The sequence below is a fragment of the Lingula anatina genome, unplaced genomic scaffold, assembly GCF_051362555.1.
Source record: "Lingula anatina isolate TDL-2025a unplaced genomic scaffold, LinAna3.0 unanchor82, whole genome shotgun sequence".
NCBI lineage: Eukaryota > Metazoa > Brachiopoda > Lingulata > Lingulida > Lingulidae > Lingula > Lingula anatina.
The window spans coordinates 2,186,843-2,212,011 of NW_028257603.1; the positions used below are offsets into that span (position 1 = coordinate 2,186,843).

At 35.8% G+C, this 25,169-nt stretch overlaps 1 protein-coding gene across 2 annotated transcripts; it reads left to right on the top strand.

Moving 5' to 3' along the window:
• Positions 1 to 219: 219 nt before the first annotated feature.
• On the top strand, positions 220 to 24,208 carry LOC147759201 (uncharacterized). 2 transcript variants are annotated; one of them, XM_086998697.1, is made up of 4 exons: positions 220 to 733; positions 10,203 to 10,409; positions 11,991 to 12,014; positions 20,406 to 24,208. In XM_086998697.1, the coding sequence occupies exons 3-4, from the start codon at positions 11,991 to 11,993 to the stop codon at positions 21,786 to 21,788; spliced, it is 1,407 nt and encodes a 468-aa protein (XP_086854823.1). In that variant the 5' UTR covers positions 220 to 733; positions 10,203 to 10,409; the 3' UTR covers positions 21,789 to 24,208. The 2 variants fall into 2 exon arrangements, with proteins under 2 accessions (XP_086854823.1, XP_086854824.1); XM_086998698.1 differs by lacking the exon at positions 10,203 to 10,409.
• The last annotated feature ends 961 nt before the right edge of the window (positions 24,209 to 25,169 follow it).

Consider the following 25,169-nt stretch of genomic DNA (forward strand, 5'->3'; position numbering starts at 1 on the left):
GTACATGTATATGTATAAAACACGATGACTTCATTCAAGTTCAAACTGACATGAAACAAGGGGCAAACAGAGCGCTTCTTTTTCCCTTTTGCTTTAGGCAGCAAAATATTATAGTTGCAATGAGACGCTACCTGAGCTTTTGACCTCATAACAGCGTCACTGAGCTCCTGACCTCATATATACGCCCACATAAGCGTGCACAGCACAGCCTCAAATGCTGCCAGTAAGGAAGTCTGCGTTACGTGTACCGAACACATACTGAGCTAATTAACTATGTTCTGATAGTTCAAACAAGGTAAAGATTTAATATGTTCAAGTGAAAAAGTTACATTACACTCATCAGGGTTAATTTGTTATCAACAGATTTTGGAAGAAAGGGTAGGTGAGCTTGAATCCGAGCCACCCACACTGGATCAAATGCCACGCTGACTTGCAAATACGAGATGGATACAGCGTTAATAACGTAAAAAAAACACATAATTGAAGGCACAGAAGAAAATAGTTTGGATTTTTCTAGACATCACCTCGCCATTTAGCCGGGCACTTAACCGGTCGCGATTCTCAGTCCAGCGGCAGCGAGGGTTTTTTGAGGCTCAAGGCAAATTTTAATATACCTGGCAAATACGTAAGAAACAAGGCGGAGGCAAGAGCAAATGCTAGTTGAAAAGGAAATAGGGTGAACACAACAGAAGGTGACGTCACTACACTGCGCCCGTCTATTCGTCTGCAAACCGTGAGTTTTTATTTTCCTTTTATTTAATTAATTGGATGATATGTTTGTCTACTCGCCCCTTTATTTATTTTTATTAATTGACTGGTTAACTGATATAATTTTTATGCCAGAAAATACCAGCTCTGAAAAGGATAACCATCAAGGCTTTGTTAGCTGCATGCGTGCCTTCAACTTATGCTCGATGTACCCTGTCTGCTCCCATACCCTCTCCCAAAGTTATAACCTAGCTGACAGAATAAACTAAATATCCATCTTTATGACCTTGCGATACAGTTACATTTTGTTTATGTACTTTCTTAATATGTGTTACCATTGTGCCAACCAAAACCCAACACCTAGTACATCCAGTGTTTAAATTTTGTCCAATTGTATTGATGACTAAGTTGTCAGTGCTTTACAAAAGAACCGATGATTTTTGACAAAATATAATTTCGTAAACATTCTTTTTTTTATGTAAGTTGCCTACTTCACTTCAATTTTTCTCGCCAGCTCAAAGATTTCTCTGATATTTGAGCGGATTTAAAAGAAATGTAGTGTTTTATGTCCCCGTGAATTACACAGCGCCTGCACGGGGGAACCGATATGGCAAGAGGAGGGCGAGCCAAAGACGTCCATTCGTGTCCCTTTCGACCGACAAGCATCGCGTTTAAGTGTTCAACGTTACTTGAAAATTAATTAAAACGCAAATTAATCTAGACTTCAGATTTAGTAAGACAAAGAAATATATTATTAGAACTTAATTAAATCCCATTTAAGATGTGCGTAAAATCTGAGTAATTGCAGTTGGTATTTTCAACTTATACTATAAAAGCCGCTAAATGTCATTTATTGTATTTTATTGTCAAGTTATTGTTTAAATATATTTTTTTAGATATATTATGTAAGACGCTATGAGAGTTCAATGGAGTGTACATGTACCTGAAGAAGAGGGGGAGGAAAAGAGAGGGAAAATTAAAATAAATAGCAAGTTACAGCTAGCGAGAAGATGGCAGGGAGGAAAATTTGAAAAAAATTCAAATCCATTAACTCCCTCCATAAGCACACACACTGAACTTTTATTCGTGTACATAATCTCTTAAGAATGGTTAAATCGCATTATTCATCTCTGATCATTTATATGCCATTAGCTGAAACGAATATAAACACTGCCTGGAATGAATATTTGAGTAACTCGAACAAATTTCTGGCCCAGGCTTTTCCCAGTGAATCATAGTTCACAATGCATGCAGGTACTGGACACCTGACAAAATTTGTTGAGAAAACACAGAGGAAAACGCCGCAATTTTTATTTTCAATTCTGTTACATGATTTTTTTTTTTTTTTTTTTTGAAGTATTAATAAAAAAGAAAATAAAGTAATTGGACAGTGCATATTACTAGAATCGTTAATGCAGAAACGTGAAAGTGATACAAAGCAGATAAATACTGAAATTTATTGAAAGATCCATAGATTAAAGGCACTTCCATCTCATAAGGATTACAGAAAGCCAGTCTTCTTGTTTATCAAAGACACTGTTTATCAAAGACATCACTTACTATACTATATATAGTATTAATTATTCTCTGGACCTACTAGTAAGTAATAAGCCAGTTGTAAAAAATAAAGAAGTATTGGCTTTTCTTTATTGGAAAACACTAAATAATTACCTTCTGCATGCATTGTAAAACTGGTAAATATTCAAGACATTTAGTCCATTTTTGCTATAGTTTCAACAGGGCTAGGTATGTTGCAAACATTTACAAAAACTGAAACAGCACCATTGAGCATTGGTCGGTAACGTCCCTATACTTCCCCGCACCGATACACTGTAAAAACACTGTTTAGCTCCTAAACACATTTCTAAGCGTCTCACTTTTTTTGCAACGCGCTTAGCTCCTTAGTACGTTTAGTTCCGAAACATGTTACACGCTTTTAGCCTGAGTGTATTTAGTAGTACGACGCATGTAACAAGTTCAGATGTCCACCTTTTAGGTGTTAGCTGACCTTGCAAGGTAGTTTATAATAATGTTTTTCTGAAAAGCAAGTTTGGAAAATTCAATAGTTCACTTAAGACACGAAATAATTATCACTGCTTCTTAAAAACACCTTTTCCATATTTTGATAAAGTTTGTTAGGGTATTGATGTCTATTTTTCTATTTTATCTTTTCCGGAAATAATGAACAATAAAACATCTAGAGATGGTGGATTATTCATTATAAAAATAAATAATATTAATAATTTATTGAACACAGAGATGATTTCAAAGGTTCTCTAACTACTATATATATTGGAAAATAATAATAATATTAAATAAATTGAAAAAAGAATCGCACATATTTGATGTTATACAATATACATTCTAAGTGGAATGGATGAAAACCTTAGCGTATTTCTAATTAATTGCGTTTTTTTTAAATCGCCTCCAACAAGGAGGTTATGTTTTCACCCCTGTTTGTTTGTTTGTTTGTTTGTTTGTTTGTTTGTCATCAACATAACTCAAAAAGTAACGGAAAAATTTCGATGGAATTTTCAAGGTAGGTCAGAACTTAGAAGAGATTAGTTTTTGGTGGTGATCTGGATCAATAATCAGTCAATAATCAATAATAAAAAAAACTAAGTTATGGACCGATTTTGATGAAATTTTATGTAACTACCAGAAGTGGGCTAAGGAACAGGGGTGATCCGGTTCAATAATCAATAAATAATAAAAAATCAAAAATGTCAAAGCTCAAAGCTTCACTGGTTCTAATTTCGGATAAATCATAATATCCTTACCACTAATTCACTGCTTGTCAAATATCAAATGGTCGACAACAGTATATGTTCCCTTTGAAAAGGAACTGAAGAAACAACAGAGTATTTATTCTGGTATTGTGCGGTTACCCAAAAATTACTGACCAATTTGGTAGAATATATATTATTTAATACCCAATTTACTCTACATGTCTCAAAAAGGAATTATTAATCTCATTATGTTGCAATTAAGATTTTATATTTATTTAATAATAATAATAATAATAATAATAATAATAATAATAATAATAATAAAATGTATTTATTTGGAACTTAAAAAGTTGGATTTTATAATAAAAACAAATAGTGGTGAGATGCAAAAATGTACCTGTAAGTGTTTAAATGATTCGATACACATTAAAAGTTCATAGAAACCTCAGTTCTTAAAATTGATAAAGCCCATGGGATAAAGGTTTTTGACGATCGTACAGTCCCCAATTTTGACACAGTGTACTTATAAACCAGGCGTAAATAGTCTAAAAGTGTAGGGACTTTCATTTATCTCTGGTAGCAAATGATGGATTTTATGTCCTTCAGAGTACATGTTATTTTTTTTATTTTTTTTTTTTTTTACAAAATTCACATATGTGAACTTCCCAGCTCAAATCACTACTGATCCTAACCCCTAAGAAGACAGCAGACCCCACTCTCTCAACTCTTTGATTATCTACTAGTAAGGGTGTATTTTTGTGTCCTTTATTGGAGAAATTAAATATGATCTCTTTAGTCTTGGTAGTATTTATTGTTAGTTTATTAGCATGGGACCAGAGAATTAGTTCTGTTGTTGCATCAGGGAGATTGTCCTGCAGTTTGGTATTCCCGTAGCTTAGAATCGTGGTGTCATCTACATATTTGAATGTGTCACATTTGGTGCTCAGATCTTTAATCATAAGGACAAATAAAACTGGACCAAGTTTTGTGCCTTGTGTTTCACCTGCATTAATGTGTTGCTAGTCTGATTTCACACTGCCTATCTTCACACTTTGTTTCCTCTCAGCTAGGAAGCTGTAAATCCAGTTTGAAATAATTCCTGGAAAACCTAATTCAGACAGTTTTTGATAAAGCAGGGCGTGGCCTATTCTATTCTATAGAATGCTTTAGTATAATCGACCAAAAACATTCTGGCATATTGTCCTAGAGTGTCAGTGTGCCTTGCAATACGGTCAAAAGCTTCTCTCAGTGCGTATGTCGTACAGCTCTCTTTTATGCTGCCGAACTGCATAAGGTCAAACTCATTGGTCACAATGTTACAAATCCATTTAACAATAAAACCCTCCAATAACTTAGAGAGCACCGCGGTGTCATGTACCAGAAGGTCCCCCATGACAGAAAGTACTAGGACCCCTGGTTTCTAAAATAACGGGTCTCGGACTCTGTACCATGGTAATTGGGTATAATATACAGGGTCCCCCGAACCCGGCATTTTACCGGACCCTACGTTGTTATGACAACTATCACGAAACACCGAGTCCGCCCGTCATACAGAAAAACTGTATATCGCACAGGGTCGGAAAACTAGGGTCCTACTGTAGAACAGTAGATATTTAGTAAAAGCGCTTTATATTCACAATCTGGGCATAAAAGTATTATAATAAAGCAAACCTTTGATGCAAGTAAATATAATATAACAAACGGCGGTGGTTTGCACAGCGGCCTGGTGGTGTATTGGAGAGGGACACGGACGAAGAGCTTACTATTGAATGAAAATGACAGCCTACCAGACATTGGTTCGAGTCACACAATGGATTTGAATTTCGTGTACCTACCATTTCTCATTCTTATTTTTCACTTATACTTAACTTAAAAGTAAAATGTTTAACTTATCGTAAACTCATTGTGTACCATGCCGCAGCAAAAATGTTTAAGACACACTGTTCATTACATTTCATGTTTTTTTTATTGGAGGTTTTTTACAGATATTGTATTGCCTTGTGATCGTTTGGACTAGGCCCACCTATACGCGTGACTTATTTAACTATACCACTATAAATATGTGTAAGCTAGTCATACACAATGCAGCGATGCTTAGCTGTGCAAGACGTTTCTTTTCTTTAAACTATACGCGTGACTTACAATGACTACCACTCAAATGTGTGACAGCTTGCGTTATGCAGTGCATCAGTGTTAAGCTGTGCAAAATATGTTTTCTTTAAACGGACGGAATTCATTTATTATTAAAGTGTCATTGAATATATACTCATTTAATTTTGTTTTACAGTTTAAATAACTTATATATAAATTAAGTAAATGACCTGTATATAAATGAATCAACCCAAAAGGAATGTGTTTCATGGTTCTCAAGGTATAAAATGGCTAGCTGCTCACGATGCCCTACACCGTCACCATAGATTTTCAAGCAATACGGCTTTATAAACAACATGGAGGGTGTACCATGAAAATTTGACTCCCCTAAGAGGTGATTCCCCATAATGAAAATCTGACTCCCCAGTCAAAGTTTCATGATGAAAATCAGACTACCCCAAGATAAATTTTGACCCCACCCCCACAAAACTCAAAAATTGTTATTTTATTTGAGTATAAGACTTTCATTTTGAAGTATGCATAATGGAGGGTATATTGACACTTTGTTAGTTTGCAGGTGCAATTTTTCATGAAAACAAAATTTTAGATACGTATTTTACCACCCAATGACTCCCCTATGAAAAAGCTTTTCATTTGATATGTGGTGATCATTTCAACATATTTCCTTTTAGTATACTTTATGAATAATATATTGGAAATATTTGAAAGTTTGATGTTGAAATATTTGGATGGAAAGAATCAGGAGAAATATTCATTTTCATTCGAAACCAAGGGGAGTCAAAATCCCACGGGCACAAGAATGCAAAGTTATTACCCTTTTTTCATTAAATTATCCCCACTTTTCATTTAGTTTTTAGGGTCCTAGGACTTTCCGTACTAAAATAGAGTGTCTAGGGGGACTCTACATTTCAGGACTTAAAGTCCGAGACCCGTTATTTCGAGACAGGGAGTCCGCCGGACTCTCAGATTTTAAAACACCGGGTCCGCCGGACCCTAGAGTGGTAGGACTCTGTGTTGCTTGACACCAGAGTTAGAGATATGGGTCTAATGTCTGTCTCTATGGTCTTTGGAGGAATGCACTTAGGTTGTGGTGACACATATGCATGTTTCCAGCGTGGTGGGACATATCCTTCACGAACTGAAGAGTTGAATATATCACGTACTGGGGCAGCTAGGTACCCTGCTAGGTCATGGAGGATCCAGTTGGGAATTTCGTCGGGACCTGTGGACTGTGTACATTTACTTGGAGCAAGGTTTTTCGACATCTTGTTTTGAAATGATATATGTGCCTGGTAAAGGATCTGCTGCTTCCACATGTTTCGGTTCAAGAGGCACAAAGTAATTTGTGACAGACTGTATAAAACCGTTTATTTTCTGGGCTAATAAGCTGAAATCACCATATTGCACTCACTGACGTTTCAAATTTAAGACGGTGTTCACAGAGTAAACCAACATTAGAAGGCTTGACCTCATCGCTTAGAAATCTGGTGAAAACAGATAAGTCACTCTGTCAGTACACTTCAAATATAATAAAGTTATTTTCAATTTGAATATTTAGCATGCGACGATGTAATTAATTGAAAAAGTGTCATAGTACAACAACTCTTATGTGTGAGTGTGTGAGCGAGTGATTTTCCCTTGTTTGTTTTTGTATTGTCATGTATTCGTGATGTATTGTGTCAATTAAAAAAATCATTATAAAACGAAAAATTAGGGGTGAAACGGCATTGGATGGAGACTTTGCTGCCTTGTTTTCCTTACATAAATTCCTACTGCAGTTGGATTTAAAATTTATGTCAAGCTGTCTAGCCTTCTCTGTTAGATCCTGCAATTTTACCTCTGGTATGCGTTCAAACAGTATTTTTCTTTCAATTTCGTGGCGAGCGCATGCCAGGTAAAAATAATTTCATCTTCCACCTTGTCACAGTGGGGGCATTTTCGGTCAGAAATTTGTGTTTTTGATTTTGTATGTCGCCCTCTTTCAATTTCTAGATGGTGGTCACTTATAATAGTACAGACTTGACATTTAATAAGGAATATTTCAGTTTCGAAAGTAGGCTTAGATAAAAATGCGTTCTTTTTTCAACAAATTCCGATTTCATATAAGATATGTGAGTGGAGAAGTGTGTAGTCAGGTGTGTCGCTACCAATTAACTGAATACCAGGTTTGTTGCGCTGCTGCATTATGTAATATGCAGTGATTTAATTGGTCAGTGCTCCTTTGAGCAGGTTAAAGCTTGGCTTTGACAAAGCATGGTAATGTCAAAAAAGTATCCATATGTCGGCAACTACTGCATAGAATAACTTGATATTTTGCATGCAAGAGGTCGGTTTTGCAGTGTGTAAAATGAACTATGTACATCGTAGTGCTTTACAAATGTGTTAATCTGTGGCAGAATGGCGCGAAAAAGACAGGCATTGTGAGACAGATAATTGCGCCGAACGAAACGGTCCGCACGGTTTTATAGAGTAATGCCCAGACTGATGTACCTACACAGACGCCACACCCAATGTATTGAAATCTTACCACCAGAGTATAGGACCCACTGTCTTTCGGGATATGCTGTTGCAACCAAACAAAAAGCACCCAGTCCGTTCAGAATAGGGGTAAATTGCCACCAAAACTAGATACAAAATATATCTTTTAATGGTTGTCGTACGACATAGAATAGGCAATGTGTTTTTGTTTGCTTCTCTGGCGAATTCAATTAATGAACTGATGTCACGATCAAAGAGATAATTAAAAGTTATTAAAACACGATTTTAATCCTCATTTCCATTAATCAGTCAGCAAAATAGGAAAAAAATGATGAAAACTGATTTGGAAAAATATTCCATATTAAATGTCAAGTTTGTATTTTTAGGCTTTCATCGTATGCTGGTTATTTTGGTAACAATAGTCCGAATATTTAACAATTCGCACCGCTCTAATTGCTGACTAACCCCCAAGCCCAATAGGAGTTAACTGCTAAATGTAGTTCAAACAGCGAAGGTAGTGTTTTGGTTATTTATAAGAAGGGTTTTCTAAACATTATATAATGTTTTTCCAGAATGTTATAAAACGCTGATAAAACTCCACAAAATAACGTTATCATAAAGTTTTGTAGATACTGTCTTCGAATCTTTCTACAAAACGTTCTGATGTTACTATAATGTTTTTTGTTAGCTGTGACAACACTGTGCATAGAGTGAAAAGCCAAGTGCTTAGCCAAGTTGCTTAGCCTTGTGATAGACTTATAACAGAATCATATACCGGGGAAGCTAAGCACATAGCTAAACGTTTAACACTGTCAAACGTGTCTAGCATTTTCTTTTGTGAGCAGCTTGAAAAGCTATACGTGTTTAGCTTTTACACATATTTCTAAATGCGTTTAGGTGCTAAACGTGCGTTTTATGTGTTTAAATACTAAACACTGTTTATACAGTGTAAGTGAGTCGGTCATATATTTAGTTTGCGAATCAACTTGTTCTGAATGCGCTCAAAGTCTCTTTTTCAGCGGATATATATATATATTTTTTTTTTTGTTATATTGGTTAAATTGATGTAGTCTGTTAAATTAAGTGTACAAATAATTGAAGTAAAGAATGACTGAAAAGAAAAAAGGCCAGGAATAAGAAATGATAAACAAGGCAGCATGAAAGAAAGAGTTAATACGGGTAGATATTACTACTACTACTACTACTACTACTACTACTACTACTAAGAATAATAATAACAATGATAATAATGAAAACGATAATAATTATATAAGTAATAATAAGAAGAAGAAGAATTCGTGTAGTATATTTCTATAATTATTATTTATTTTATTATTCAAAATTATATAATAAAAATATTCTAAAACATACCAACTAAAATGAAAAGTGAACGATGGTGATTTCTTCAGACAATTGCCAAGACAGACAATGCGGTAATGAGCATAGCCTGTATTAGTTATAGAATGCCATAATCTTGATAACCATTGTCTGAAATCGAGCGCAGTTAACATTAACGTTTTCCTTGAACGGCTGAATCGAAACTACTTATCCTTTTCTTTCGCCTAACACTAACTCCACGCAAGTATTTGTAATTACATAGCTATTCCCGTTTGTGAGAGTACCGATGCTCTATCGAAGCCTTCCAACCGGTGATCTGTGCTTTGAAGGGTTGGGGGGGGGGGGGCAAATGACTGTGCAAGCAAGTAACGAACTGGGCATGCTACAGGGGCCTTCAATAGACACATCATTTGACGATTGCAAAAGGAAATCATTATTAGTAACGTTCAGAACGGCTTGTGCATCTAGCTTTGAAAAGCTTAATTAAACTATTTGATTTAATTAAATTATTAAAATAGAAGACATAAAAAACGATAGTTAAATTTCAGTTATTTTATTTCTTATATTTTATTATTTTATTATTTTTCCGCTTTCATTCCCTTCTTTAGACCTTCTCGTCGTTACAGTTGTATTGTCTAATCTGGTTTTACTGTATTATATTAAACAGATGACAACATATAATTTTAAGATAATTTCACATATATTTCATAATCTGTTCAATTTATTGATGGTATATGACTTACGTTTATACAGCGTTAGAGAATAGAATCAAGGGGTCCGCTGTCGCTTTGCTACATCTCTCATAAGTACAACCTTTCTTATTTAATTTTGTTTTAGCCAACAAAAAAGGCATTGTTGCTGTGAGACGCTCCCTTAATCCTTGACCTTCCCTGCGTTACGTATAGGAATTTACTTATCAGCAGCACGAAGTAGCACGAGTGCATATACTTGCACAGCGTACAACCAGTTCTGCTGTCAGGGAGGAGGTCTTCGTCACCAAATACATATTAAGCTCATAAACTGCACTCTTATAGCCTAAACAAGGTAAACGATTTAATAAGATCTGTAACTAAGGTCATCAGGGTGTTATCAAAATACATTGGAAGGAAGGACAGAGTAGCATTTTAATCTGTCTGTTTACTACAACTCTATCCCCTGGAGATTTTATTGAAGACAGTATATGGCCCGTATTCCAAGATGTTCCTTAAAATAGGGCTAAGGTCAACTTTTATAAAGGCTTCCTTTGATGAGGTGTTCCTTGGTAAAGGAAGGCCTAACAAAATGGTATTCTAAGACCACACTTTAGCCTCTCCTTTGATAAGGAATTACTTTGACAAAAGTCAGCCTTTAGGTAAGGGACACTGACATAAAGGAGCTCCTCATTAGTTAGAGTTGGCCTTTGTGACACTCTCCTCGTTAAAATGCCTAGGTAATGTTGTATAATTGGGGTCAACTGATCAGTTTCAGTCATGCAACAGCGCATATGGACATTATAACTGCATGTGGATGTTTTGATCTAAGCCAAATTTAGTGAATAAAGCAAGTATGGAAAGAAGAGAAAAGAATGGTTTGGAGGATGAGAAAACCAAAGTCGTAGACCCTTTTCTGATATTGAGAAAGCAGCTACTGATGCAACTAGTCAACAGAGAAAAGCCTATCCTCGATCAAATGTATTACTTCCGCCAAGCAGGTTGTTTTCACCCCTGTTTGTTTGTCTGTCTTTTTGTTACCTCCACCAAGGAGGTTATGTTTTCATCCCTGTTTAATTGTCTGTCTGACTGTCTGTCTGTCTGTGTGTTTGTTTGTTTGTTTGTCATCAACATAACTCAAAAAGTTACAGGACGATTTTGATGAAATTTTCAGGGTAGGTCAGAAATGGGTTATACTAGAAGTGATTAATTTTTGGTGGTGATCAAGATCAATAATAAATCAATTATCAGTAATAAAAAACCCAAAACTTTATGGACCAATTTTTATGAAATCAAGTTCAATAATCAATCAATAATCAATAATCACAAATAACTCAAATGTAATGTGTCGATTGTGATGAAATTTTTAATTGATTATTGATCCGGATCAATAATCAATTAATAATCAAAAATCAAAAAACTATATCATTATAGAATGAAAATTGGGTGGAGACTTTGCCCTCAGAGTGCTTTTCTAGTTGAATTTAATGATTTTGAATTTAGGTAGGCATGTTTGTTTATATAGTCCATGGAGCTGATTTTCACAAGAGAAATGTACACGATGGCTGCTTAAGGCAGACCAACCTTACATTTTAAGGAATCCTCAGCTAAAAATAAAGGAAATCTTTAAGCAAAGGCAGATTCTAAAAACGACCGATTCATTTGCTAAGGATGATTGTAAAGTGATTCCTTTCAAGTGAGATAAAGAAATGTCTTGGAATACAAATTTTGTATAAGGTCGACTTTAAGTCTCCCTTAACACTAAAGGGAGATTCTGGAATATGGGTCAATAATTTGCCTCAATTTCACATTGCTTATTATCAGTATGAAATCCATTCTATGTGTACTCTGCCTTTAACTGTATATATTTTTGCATGAAGGCAGACAAAGTGTATCAATGTCACATCGCTTATTCTCAGTATGGTTTTCATTTCAGATGTCAAGGCAGGAGGATGACAAGGTAAATACTTTCGTCCTCCATAGCATCTCATTCTTTCTCTTACACACACACACACACTCAAGCACATCGGTAAAGTCAGGTAAATATTATTCCCCTGAGCACAATACCACCTGACTACCCCCAAGGAAAAAAAACTACCTCAGGTAAGAAAACATACTGTATTCGAAATATCTATTTGAGAATTTTATAAATTACTTGAATATTTTGCGAAATATCAGATAGAGGGCAGTTGAGATATAAGAAATGGTTATTTTAATATAAATTATAACTATAAATATTATAAGATATAATTAAGATTATAAAAATCAGAAAAATCTTTCACGGATGTCAATTTGCAAATTTGACATTGCAGGACGCTTTTGATCAAGCAAATACTAAGTTCTAATTGGGATGTGGTCTTGGCCACTTAGGAAGTGGACTAGATTAGTACTGGGCCTGTGACATATACACTAATGCTCATAAGTTAAGCAACACCCCGATTTTTTCAAAAATGTCTTCTATCATGATCATTATTTTATTTGTTATTGGGATTATGCATTTTTCTTTCATACTTTATAAATAGCTTCTTCAATTTGAATATTTCTGTTAAAGAAATAAACCACATAGCTCATTGTAACAATTAAATTAATTAAATTACCCAAATGGTACCAAAATATGCTAAACCATATGTCTAAAAAGTATGCTCACACAGCAAAAAGTACGTGCTGAATAAACAGTTTATCATGAACAAAAATGGAGTTTTATCGTCTAAGAATTAGTTTTAATAAAATCGGCACTAAATTCTGTCAATTTTGCTTTGGGAGCCGGTTCAATTCCTCAATTATTGCCTGCTGGAGCTCTTATGTTCCGACTGGAGGTTGTCTCTCATTTACTGCTATGTCATTCATATCCTAAGCATGTTCGATTACATTGAGAATTGGTAAATATGCAGGCCAATCCAAATGTGGGATACCGTGCTGTTGCAACGCGTCTTGCACGGACCGTGCTTTATGGATGGGCGAATTATCCTGCACCAAAATGATTTTTCCTGGGTTTGCTTGAATGCCTGACTGTAAGCGCCCCAATGGTGTTTCATCTCTGTATCGTTGACCAGTGTACCTCCCTGGAATGAAGTAAAGTGGTAATTGTTCAACATATGAGAAACCGCACCATACCATGACGGATGTTAAGCCTCTCTTTTGGTCCTCAAATCAAATTCGGTCCCTTAGTTCTAAACTGTTTACTAGAAGCTCTGTTCTGGTCCTACACCTGTCAATGTCCATTATGACGTCTTCAAACGTGTTCCCCAAACGTGTCCTTGGCTGACTCTGTTATGTTCTCTAATTTTTTAGATTTAAAACTTTTAGAGGCTACCAAAAAACGTATGTAAACTGAATGTTAGAAAGAAATACATTACAATTATTTAAATTCGTATTGTATTTGCTATAATATATTCTCACATTTTTAAAGAACACAAAAGGTCTGCTGGATGCTTATACTACAGTATTTATATGGCGTGCTCTGCATCAAGTGTTCAAGAAATTATAATTATTATATCGTGGGTGATTGTAAGGGTGTGTGTGTGGGGGGGGGGGGGGGGCTTACTCACTGGCATGATGGTGCGTCTCAAACCTGTTAACTTCCCGACCCTTTAAAACACCGCTACATATGTAGACACTCTAACCCAAAATATTACGTTCAATGTTTAAAAACTTTTAACAAAAATTGAAAATGTGAGCCACGCAAATTAAGTTTAATATCGGCATATACATATATTACATGTTCCATTATTTTCTCTGGTTTATGTTATTGTACATGTACCCTCTAACAGGGAAAGCAGCCAACAATTATTAAAAGTAATATGAAACACTAATAAAAACGTTATGTAAAACGTGAGCGTCGGTAACGTGACTCAAACGTTCACTTTCTTGAGGAATCATTCCCCGGAGTGCAGTTGAGATAAGTTAATTTACGCTCTCATATCTTTCATATTAAAGAAATGAATATTTATTACAAGAGGTCAGGTTGGGAGGGGGAGCATAAGAGAATAGCGAATTATAAGCAATATACCAGGAAATACCCTGCAATTTATCTATTTATCTTTTTCAATTCATGCCGAGAAGTATCACCTTACCCGTCGATTTCGCGGATTCTTCACATGGCCCTTTAAACTAATAAATATTGGTTTTTACTAACCCACACCCAACCCACCGAACGTAATATATTAGCATGATTCTGAATAAAAACTATATACCAAAGAAAATAATTTAGAGGTCAAAAGAGAGACAGCCAAGGGCACGTTTCGGTATGACTATAAAAAACTTTAGGTTTGGCTGGACCTTTCTTCTGATATACTTTATCATGTTTCGTGATTATCTAGCTTGGTCGGTTCAGAAGATATATACCCCCCCTGCCCACACTTATTTCAACCTGAAAGATTGGTAAGTCAGTAGCACAGCACAAAAAGTCAATTTTCAGCTCTTTTACTCTTCAGGAAATGGGTCTGAATATTCTCTTTACAAGCCTTTTCAACGGTGTAAAGCTCTACCGGAAAGGTCAGGGTCTACGGGTTTACTACCCTTTTATGCCTAAGCTTAAAATTGTAGTTGCACTATTACTACGTCTTTCCGATCAAGTATAGGCGTCTAAAAACAACCTCTTTACAACTCCTTTCCGATCAATTATAGGCGATTTTTGACACGTCTTTATAACCCTTTTCCGATGAAGTAAATGCCATATGAGATACGTCATTATAACCCTTTTCCGATCAAATAAAGGCGATTTTAGGTAAGTCTTTACTACCCTTATCTAATCAAATATGGACGATTATAGTTATTTCAATTACTTATAGCACTGATAATGTTTCAAATTCATGTAGCATTTCATTTAATGAGAGGAAGGCTTGTGAATTTTCAATTATAGTAATTTATTGCAAAAAACAACAATAACCGTTACAATACAGTGGGAATTATATTTATAAAGCGCAATACAGCTACTATATTTCACAAGTGGAAAGTAATCTTTCACTAATGTATTGTTTTGTACACTCATTATACACACACCCTAAACAATAGCGAATACCATTAAAAAATTTACCTAGTAAAATAATTACGCAAATAAATACGAACCACATTTAAATACGACTTTCCAGAACAAAATCTAAGCAAAAGTACAATTATAGGAACGTCACAGGTTCATAAGTAGTCAGGCTTCTTCCATTATTTATCTGACATCTGGTAAACATATGATGAAAACGAAAACGACTACTACTTATCCATCGACTTAAAGTATTTGCAGAGAGTGGCCGCTCGTTAAATAACATGCCAATTATGTGTGCCCTAATTGCCCGACCCCGTTTTAAAAATTACACTGATTAGGTATTTTTGTTCACATTGAGTAAGGCGATGAAGCCTAGCTTCCAAGGAAAGATAAAATATTGTCACCAAAACCCCTTCAAAATGCGTAGGCTAAAGAAATAAAATAACATTAAAAATATGGGAAAATTAAAAACAAGAGAAACGTAACACATTATGTACCTGAAATATCCGACTAACTTAAAGTATTTAATCAAAATCAAATAAATGCTGCTCAAATTCTAAGAGAAAAATGTGCTTTCAGAATAAATCTGTAGAAAATACAGCTATTTATTTCTTGAGGTGTGTGAAACGTTCATCTTATTTAGCGTGATTCGTGAAGCACCCCATTCACGCGACTTGTGAATGCAATTGTTTATTCTCCGCCCTTCGTGAAACGAAGACATTTTACCCGGTGATGCGTGATTTTCAGGATATTTTTAAAATGCCTACTATCAGTGAGATAATAATACACTGTAATTTGTGTATTGATAATTTATCTTCCCGCGTACTGTGGTCATTCCCCTCCCCAATTGGACTTTCAAGACTGGGCCTGAATTAAAACATATCAGTTTACTTGGGATCACAGCAAAATAATACACAAATATATGTTCAAATATAAGAAGTACTGATCTCATTGTAATAACAATATATATAAAAACAGTAAGTAAAAATCAATCACCGTAAGGGAGATATATTAACATTTTTCATGTTGAATACTGTGATATTATCTAATCTACAACTGTGGACTCTAATCGTCCTTGCGTGTAAATTATTTTCCACACATCAAATCGCCCTTGCGTGTAAATTATTTTCCACACATCAATTTGAGCACCCCTTTAGCCTGGCAGACCCCCGCGTCAGATATTTCTGACGTTGCCCCTTTCAACGTCTTCCCCTTGTTCAGTGCTGCTATCGCCCTTTCCTTTTTTCCAGTGCGGTGTCCTTCTTAACGGTTTCTGTAAAAATATAACGAAATGATATCAAAATATAATGTGTAATAACGTATTAAACATAACTGGGTAAAGGGAACAGCATGTCTGACTAAAAAAAATTCAGAGAAAGTATCAGGATTGAGAATTACAAGAATGCATGTAGCCTACCACTATAACAGACATGGAGAATGTAATAAAATCAAAGACTTGGTAGTTTATCAACACACATTGATAATCAATTATTAAAAATGAAAATAATGAATATTATGAAAACAACAAAAGGAATAAAACCACTTACTGTTTTCATCCTCTCGTTTTTCCTGTACATTTACTTTGTACTCTGTCTCTGTGGCTATCTTCACACCACACCACATCCTCCCCTTTGTAGTTGCGATTTAATATTCGTTGTTTAGGGTTGGTCGGCTCATGTCTTAGTTAAACTAACTCTTATCAAAATAACACGATACAGGGCTGGTTCCCTGGGGACGTGTGTTTTGACAGCGCCCCTGGTTAAAAGCTTTGAGATTGCTTTTGGGACGTTAGAGTTAAGATTGAAGTATAAAAGTCCCTTAGATGCGTTATCACGTGTTTGTGAAGAGATGACAACGGTGATAGAACGTGTCCGTCTTATAATTCTGATTCGAATTATGTTAGATAACTATTTATTGTCGTATTCAATGTTATCGGCTGTTGTTTCACTTCGGTATGATGTGAGAGAGGTGTCTCGCCTCTGTATGTGTTTGACCTGAAGGGCCGACTGTACGAGATAAACACAGTGCGGCTGGGGAAACGAAAAAAAAGGGAGGTTGGACTGGTTGCAGAAAGCGCTTTTTGGTCAACAAGTGACCTTCATCAGCTGCAGAGTCCTGAAAAAAAGAGGGGGGGGGGGCTGTGCTTAAACAAAGAAGTGAGAAACCAAAACACTTGGTTTAAGCCTTCATCACCGCGGTTGGAGAGAGGTTACATAAAAGGTTAAATAGCTTATTGGCCACCATGCTGCTTGTTATACTGACCTCAGCTCATGAGTCATCTCTCGACCATCGTGTTTCAATGGTACTTCATGTGAAAACTGTGTTAATTACTGGTAGCAGTCCCCATACAAATACAACCGAATCCGGCTGTCATCTAAAGCAGGCTAGTCCTTCTCTGTCAAAGCCCATAACTTATAAACAAAATAACCGTTTTTGACTTGCGGCGATTTACTTATTTTCATGTGAAAAATGAATTTCTATGAAGAAATCAGTATATTGCGATAAGATACATTTTCATTAGCAGAAACCGTGTAAAAGTGACACACGATGCACGTTTAATGTGCATTGATTCTTCACTTACGGGGTTTAACCGCCCCCTTCTCTTCGTCACCCACTATGAGCAAGATATCATCATCAATAGAAAAGTACTCCTGTTATATACGTATTACGGCACATCATACTGATAATGTTTGCTATATATCAACATATTTATCGCTGCTTAACCTTGCAAAATAACAATGGTCTTATAGTTATTCAGTTTTTCAAGCAAGGTTTTTTATGGCAGCTAGTTTAGAACTAATGGTTTACTAATGGTTCTAGACATGGTCTATCGAGCGAAATCTTATCGTGGGATGTACTACGATCAGTTGTGGGGCAATACTTATTCATCAAATAAAAAAATTTTCTAATGCATCTCCAGTCAACATTGGTATTAAAATATTTTTGTTTTCGTCTTTTAGCTGGATGAAATATTGAAGGTGGTCGTGACGTACACTGTTGTTAGTCGGGCTTTGTTGAAATTTCCCCGGCCACCAGCGTCTCGAGTGACACATCTTTATCCTTTTTTGTTTGTTCTCCGCTCAGTGTTGATTAAATATTAGAACGTTTAACGGTCACCCGCTGGTTCTTCCAACTCCCTTATTAATTAAAGATTGGTTGCACCACTGCACACGATGATTCAGTGCATAAGCACTACGTCCATCAGTGTAATAAACTTAAGATCTATTTAAACTGCCGCAGGCTAAATCGCGATCGTCTAAGGAATCTTTATAAATACACCTTATTAATTGAAAAAATAAAAAAATTAAAAATACACTGACTGTGTATCATGATTTCAGTGAAATGATTTTTACTCCGGAGACACCTTATTATAACGTATCCTATAAAATCCAGATTGTAAGCGCAAGTGTGATTAACGATTTCTATAGTACTAGCGACAAGTTAAATGCCAGTCAGTTATTTTGCTGCAACCAGAGTTGCATTATTCAAGGCCGCGGCCAAACTTTTAATAATCAAACAGCATGGCTTTTGACCAAGTCTTATTCATTATAATTCATTGCAATTTTATGGAAATAATGATCATGCTTTAAATATAGACTTTGATATCGCTTCCAAGCAATCTATATTAATTTAAAATGGTTTTTGAGACGACTGTGAATTGGACTGGATTTGATAGATCAAATACAACTTTTAGGGATAAATCAGCAAAGAGAAATGAAATGATGAATATCAAAATATGATAAGCCCTCGGGGGAAGCTTCCTCAGGAGAGATGTTCTTTCGACAGTATATACATGTAGCGCACCTATGATAATAAAATGAAATTTTGAAAGGAATTAACAATATAAATCTTTCAGTTCCATTGAAATCTCATGTTCTTAAATGTCAGTCACAATCTAATAACGACCGTCACATAATACCAAGGCAGGACCCCTGCGGAAAAACGTTGTTCAGTCGCGAAGAAAGACGAACGAGATTACGCGTGTTGAAAGGCCGTGTAAAAGAGAAAGGGGTACTCCTGCGCGGAAAAACGTCATTCAGTCGCGCGTTGTAAAGGCCAGCTTGCACTGTTCCGACGTCATTCCGCGGGGGCTGAAAAATCGGAAAGATTTGTTTTTGTGCTGTGTAGTCTGGCTTAGGCAATAAAAACTCACTATCTCCACATCTGGTTTCTATCAAGCTCGTTCAAGAGCTTAGGACAAGCATATAGCTCCTCGTGCCAGGAAATCAGGAGATGAGGAGTAGAGTGCAACATGTCTTCTTAATATGGAAATCTATATATTTTTGGTAATGTCCTTTCAAACATTAACAAACACTGTTAAATACTCTTTCTCGAATTAATATCATGTTCACACATTTCTGTAAATGTCCCGAACTAGAGGTGAGTGCTATAAACTAACGGGCCCGTAGCCAGCAAAGTCAAAATGGGGGTTCTTTTTCTGAAAAAATGGACCTTTTATAATGAAACCTTTGTGTACTTAAATGTACCAAATTGTACCAGAATGGACCTTTTTCTGACAAAAAGGGTGGTTCTTTCGACCTGGGCCTGACTAAAAACATATTGGCAAACACCGGTATCCAGTTAGCCGGCAAAGTGATTTAGTTATTATGATTAACTTTTATAATAAAATAATAAAATATATAATAAAATACCACATTTAAAATATATTTTATATCTGACCTTGGACCCATCCAAATATATATATATATATATATATATATATATATATATATATATATATATATATATATATAATCAAAACTTGGGTCAAAGTAAATAGAGTTCTAAGAAAATGCCACATTCTTTCAGTAAATTATTCTTGCTATAACGTATTGTAGAATATATCGGTGAGTTCTCAAATAATATCAAGTTTATCAATTTTGTGTTAGCCTCTCAAAAATAAGGTATTGGAGGTATAATTGCTAGACCATTTCTCGTAAAAAACAATGTATTGTCAGTTCTACCACCTATGCGGTTGGTAACCCACTTTAGAGAACGGTCAACTTTAGACCACCTCCTTCCCTTACAGGGATTTAAGTGGCCATAATGTACCACCGCTGCTTTTCCTTTTATTTTTATCTTATATAAAATCGGAGAAATCAGCTCAATAACTTTGAACGGCGGGTTTTTGGAATGATATTATGCCTTAACACTATGTAACCCTTTGTGTCTTAGTACTTGTTTGTGGCTTTAAATTCTTGTTGGACATTATCTGCATTTTCATATTAAAAAAAAACTTATTATTTTAATCATCAGTAAGATTATGTCGGTTATGTCCTGACATTAGTGAGGACAGTAGTTCCAGACACTGTGTTTTTCCTTGGGTATTAACGAATTGTGAGAGATAAGTAATATTATGGGTATCTACTACAGGGCAAAGATGGTTACGAAGAAATACCGCCAGCTTATGCAAAGGGGGAGCACACCAACATATTTGTCGTTGGGCAAACAGGAACTGGAAAGAGCTGTACGTGTAATATGATGGTGAACAAAGAAGGAGCTTTCAAAACAGGATTTGGCTCTAAAGGTGTTACGGACGACGTGTCATCTCACTGTGCCAACTTGGGTGGACGCAAGCTTCGCCTGATTGATACTCCCGGTCTTTTAGAAGCAGTTACGTATAGACAGTTTGGATTTATGAAGAAGATCATGACGAAAAACATTAGTTTGCTCGGCGGCGAGGAAGGTATCGACGCGTTCTTGTTTGTCATTAACTGCAACGATACGCCATCTCAAAATGAATTGAGCGCCTTAGTTAAGTTAATTTCGATGTTTTCGGAAGACATTTTTGAATATATGGTTGTTGTGGCTACTCACAAGGACGAACTTGAGATGAACGAAAGGACAACAGAAAGTTTCAAAAGCAGTCTTCCCGGCAAAATGAAGACGATCCTTCAGAAGGCTGGTGGAAGGATAGTGTTTATCAACAGTGTCACCAAAGACGGGAGAGAGCGTAGACACTACGTTAATTCTATCATCCGCCGTGTTGATGAGATTGCAAGAGCTCATCTAGGTAAGAAATTTTCCAATGAAGCCATCGAAAAAGCACGCAAGAAAAGACAAGAACTAGAAAAAAAATACCCTAACCTGAGTGAGACCGGTATACAAGAGGAATTAGAAAAGGTGATCGAGCCATATTTAACATCAGAATACTGGTGTTTTGATGGCTCTTCCACTGTGCGTCTTAGCGATGGGTCAGTCACACCAATGGCCAAACTAACATCCGGTGACAGGGTGCTTTGTGTTAGGGATGATGGCTCCGTTGGCTTCGAGGAAATCTTCTGCTTCAGCCATGCAGATGAAAATTGTCAAACTATATATGTCCACCTGCAGACCGCAACCGGGAAACACCTTCTCCTTTCTCACGGTCATTATATCCACGCTCTCTCAAATTCTACATCATTCCCATTTTCCATTAAAGCCGCCCGTGATATCCACGTTGGAGATGTGGTGTTCACTTATCACCCTGCCACCAACGCCATATTTGTGGATGAAATTGCGGCAACAGGCAGTAAGAAGGTCACCGGTGCCTTTTGTCCTCACACCATGAGCGGCACCATCATCGTCAATGATATTTTGGCGTCCTGTTACACCGACGCCGTAGAGCCCCTGGTGGCGAGAAAATTGCTTATGCCAGCCTGGTGTATGTACAAGTTGCTTCCGCTGCCTGTGTCTGCGCCCTTGTTGAAAGATGGCGTCTCAAATACCTGTAAACTTTTGTGCGCGACGAAGCAATATTTAAAAAGTCTTTACTAGAGTGGCGTGTGCGCAAACCACTGTCAATGACTTAAGTGTCTGTTGCAGGGAGCAGGATTCAATTGATAACTTGGAGTAAGAAGATGTCATATCTGTGTACACATGAATGCTTCCCTGCAACTAATGTCATGCTGGTACAATTCGCTGTGGCATGGAAGTATTTTTATGTGTTTATCATGTGAAATTTGAACATTGCGATTGGGGACATTACTGCAGGTGGTGCAATTCTACTATTTGATTATGTGTTAGTGTTGTAATTCTGAAACACTCATTAGTTTACGTTTTAGAAAAATATCAAGCACAAAAAGACCCGATTCTTTTTCTATGTCTTGCTTCCTTCTAATGTTTGTGACCGAATTTATTTTTAGAATTTGTATTTATATACTTACGTATTTTATCATCGAAAACGGCGAACACGTTTTACCAATTCTTTACAAGGCATAATCAAATTTTGAAATTCCAGTGTATGCCAAACTATAGTTTAGTTAGAATTATGTATTTGTTTTGAAACTAAAAGATCAAACAAGGCATTTTCCTTTGATGTTATGATGGTGCGATCCTTTCATCTAAGCAAGTCGTTTTCCCTGAGACCAAAATTTGGTGCGGCTCAATATACATGATTTTCGCACCAATCTTATATTCTCCAGAATATAGCAAATTTATGTATGAACAAATTATTACTCGGCCCAGTTGATTTGCCCTTTTGTACTTTTTTTGGTGTGTGTGATTGTGTGTTTGTGTGTGTGAACCCTTAAATTTGTAACCGAATGCAGATGATCTTCTAGCAGTAACAGTTAACTTATCTCAAATAGTAGTAAGGATTTCATTTGGGTTAACGGGGTTATTGGGGTATTGCTCGTTTTAATATTTGGCCTATGTTTCAGAGCCAGTTGGCATATATAGTGACTTGACTAAGAATGCCTGGATGGCTTAAATGGTAGGGTGCTCGCCTCCGGTGCAGTAGGTTGTGGGTTCAATCCCCGGCCGGGTCATGCCAAAGACCATCATAAAAATGGTACCTACTGTGTCCTTGCTTAGCACTCAGCATATAAAGGTTAAAGTAGGGAACAAAGCCAGTATTGTAGAATGACTGGTGACAGAGGCCCATGTGGAAGATAAGCTTACGCTTAACATGTTTAACCTCTTTCAATAAAGTTTAAATAGTACATGACAACGGGTTAATGTTTGCTGTACCATAGTGATTACAAGATGTCACAACAAAAACAAACACGTGTAATAAGTCACAGACACAGGCACTAGACACATGTATCAAAGCATAACTCCAAATTGAATTTAAAATTATTCTGTATTGAGTGCAAAATTATTTGAACGGAGTATAGAAAAGTGCAATTGGATGAGTAGGTTCAATATGCGAAAAAAAGCTAAAGACAATCGTTATTGAGCGTCTAGATATTGTGCATATTGATATATATATATCCTGTTTCCTTTTTTCTTTCAAAGAGAACCGAGTTTTCAGATGAAGGCTTCATCTGATTTGGTAAATAGATTAATTTTATTAAAATTTTATGGAAGGTTTAATTTTTTTAATTTGACTTCATGTATAAGCTGCATCAAACACCATTGCATGTTGACAAATGTATTGCTTATGTTGTATATTATGCATGGAGTTAATTGTGTTATTACTGCGAAGGTAGAATGTTGCTGTTAAGCTTAATAATGAATTATCAACGAATTAAACAAAATGTACTCGCTTTGGACGATGTTTACTTAAAATAATGAGAAATGGAAGCAGTTTCGATTTTAATATGGTAAATTGACATGTCCTATTTGTAAATACATTTAACAAGAAGGCGTTGGTTTATGTAATGCAGCTGTTTCCACATAGAAATAACATGAGCTATCTTTGTGATTTATGCATTTTATGTTGTTTAATATTGCTTTGCCTTAAATAACGAAAAAGGAGTGTTTCTTGTGAAAGTTGAGAATTCGAATATTAATTCCCTTGAAGAAAAGTAGTTGAGTTTATGTCTTACAATTTTACCAGTTTCAATTTATAATTTAAAATGAATCAAATAAGGTAAAGGATAGGGACTTATTGAGTGTAAGTTTTATTTCAAATAATGTGCAATATGATTTTGAGTTAGAAAAAGATGAAAATGCTAAAGTCACGTTTTATTTGGTTGGTTAATATTAAGATCAAATTGTAATATGTACAACGTGCATAACACTTACTTAGTTTTCGATATGATCCAAGTATGACTAATTCAAACAATACTTTTCATTTTCTTAATTGAAAACAAGTCACTTAGAAATATCCTAATGGGGAAATAGTAAATGGTTTAATGCAACATGAGAATGAAAAATCACTGCTTATCACGTAAAATAAACTGGAAAAGCGAAAAAGAGAACAAATATTTGTGTATTTGAATAAAATATAAATTAGTGAATAAATGTTTGAAAGCTCCAAATCGTCTTAGTCGTATCTGTAACTTTCCTTATTCTTTTATTATATGTTGTTTTTACTCTGTAAAATTAGTTGTACAAATCCAATAAATCAGATTCCTCTTGGTAATAAAAACAATTTGGCAACACGGTGCTTTCCATAATGCTGATCAATTACAACAACTAATTTTACAAGATTAAGCAATGAAGATCTTATATATATATATGGGGCAGAAAAGTAGGTCACATAAGTAGGTTAAATTTTGACCAAAAACTTTAAGACCAGTCTAAAGCTCTTTTATGGCTGATGGAGTGATTTATTCAGTTTGTCCCTTGGCATGTCGACGACTTTATATGAGTCTTTTAAGAATCTAGTAGACGTACGTTATATGTGTTACTGGCAACCCACGCTCCACCGATGCTCGGTTCATATGTAGGCCTATCCTTAAGTAATAATTCAAATAATAAAAACGTTTTCACGACGTTATCAGATGGTTACATGATGGTAATGGTATAGAAGAAGATTATGGTCACGTTATGGGTGTTTTTTACTCCATGCAAATTAATGTAGAGTAACGTTCTAATTTGTAGAAAGATTCGAAGACCGTTTCTACAAAATTTTATGATAACGTTATTTTGTGGAGTATTATCAACGTTTATATAACATTCCGGGAAAAAAACATTATATAATGTGTTGAAAAACTTTTTAAATAAACAACCATAACACGCCTTATGCTCATTGAACTACTTTTTCCTCATGTGCCATCACCGATTCGGTGTTTGACGAACGATGATATTCTGCCAAAGGGTTCTATTTCTCGCCCATGACCAAAGGTGTCTTGTTGGTAATTCAAAATTGTCAAGAAAGGATTTTCGATGTCTGCCTCGGGCACTTTTGCCAGGTATTCTTCCGCTCAGGCTAAGACCTTCTAATCCCTCTTTTCTGATGCAATGTCCTAAGAACTTCAATTGTCTTTC

Coding starts and splice junctions, on each gene's coding strand:
- LOC147759201 (XM_086998697.1), top strand. CDS start 11,991: ATGTCAAGGCAGGAGGATGACAAG. Junction 12,015..20,405: donor CAAGGCAGGAGGATGACAAG/GTAAATACTTTC, acceptor TATCTACTACAG/GGCAAAGATGGTTACGAAGA.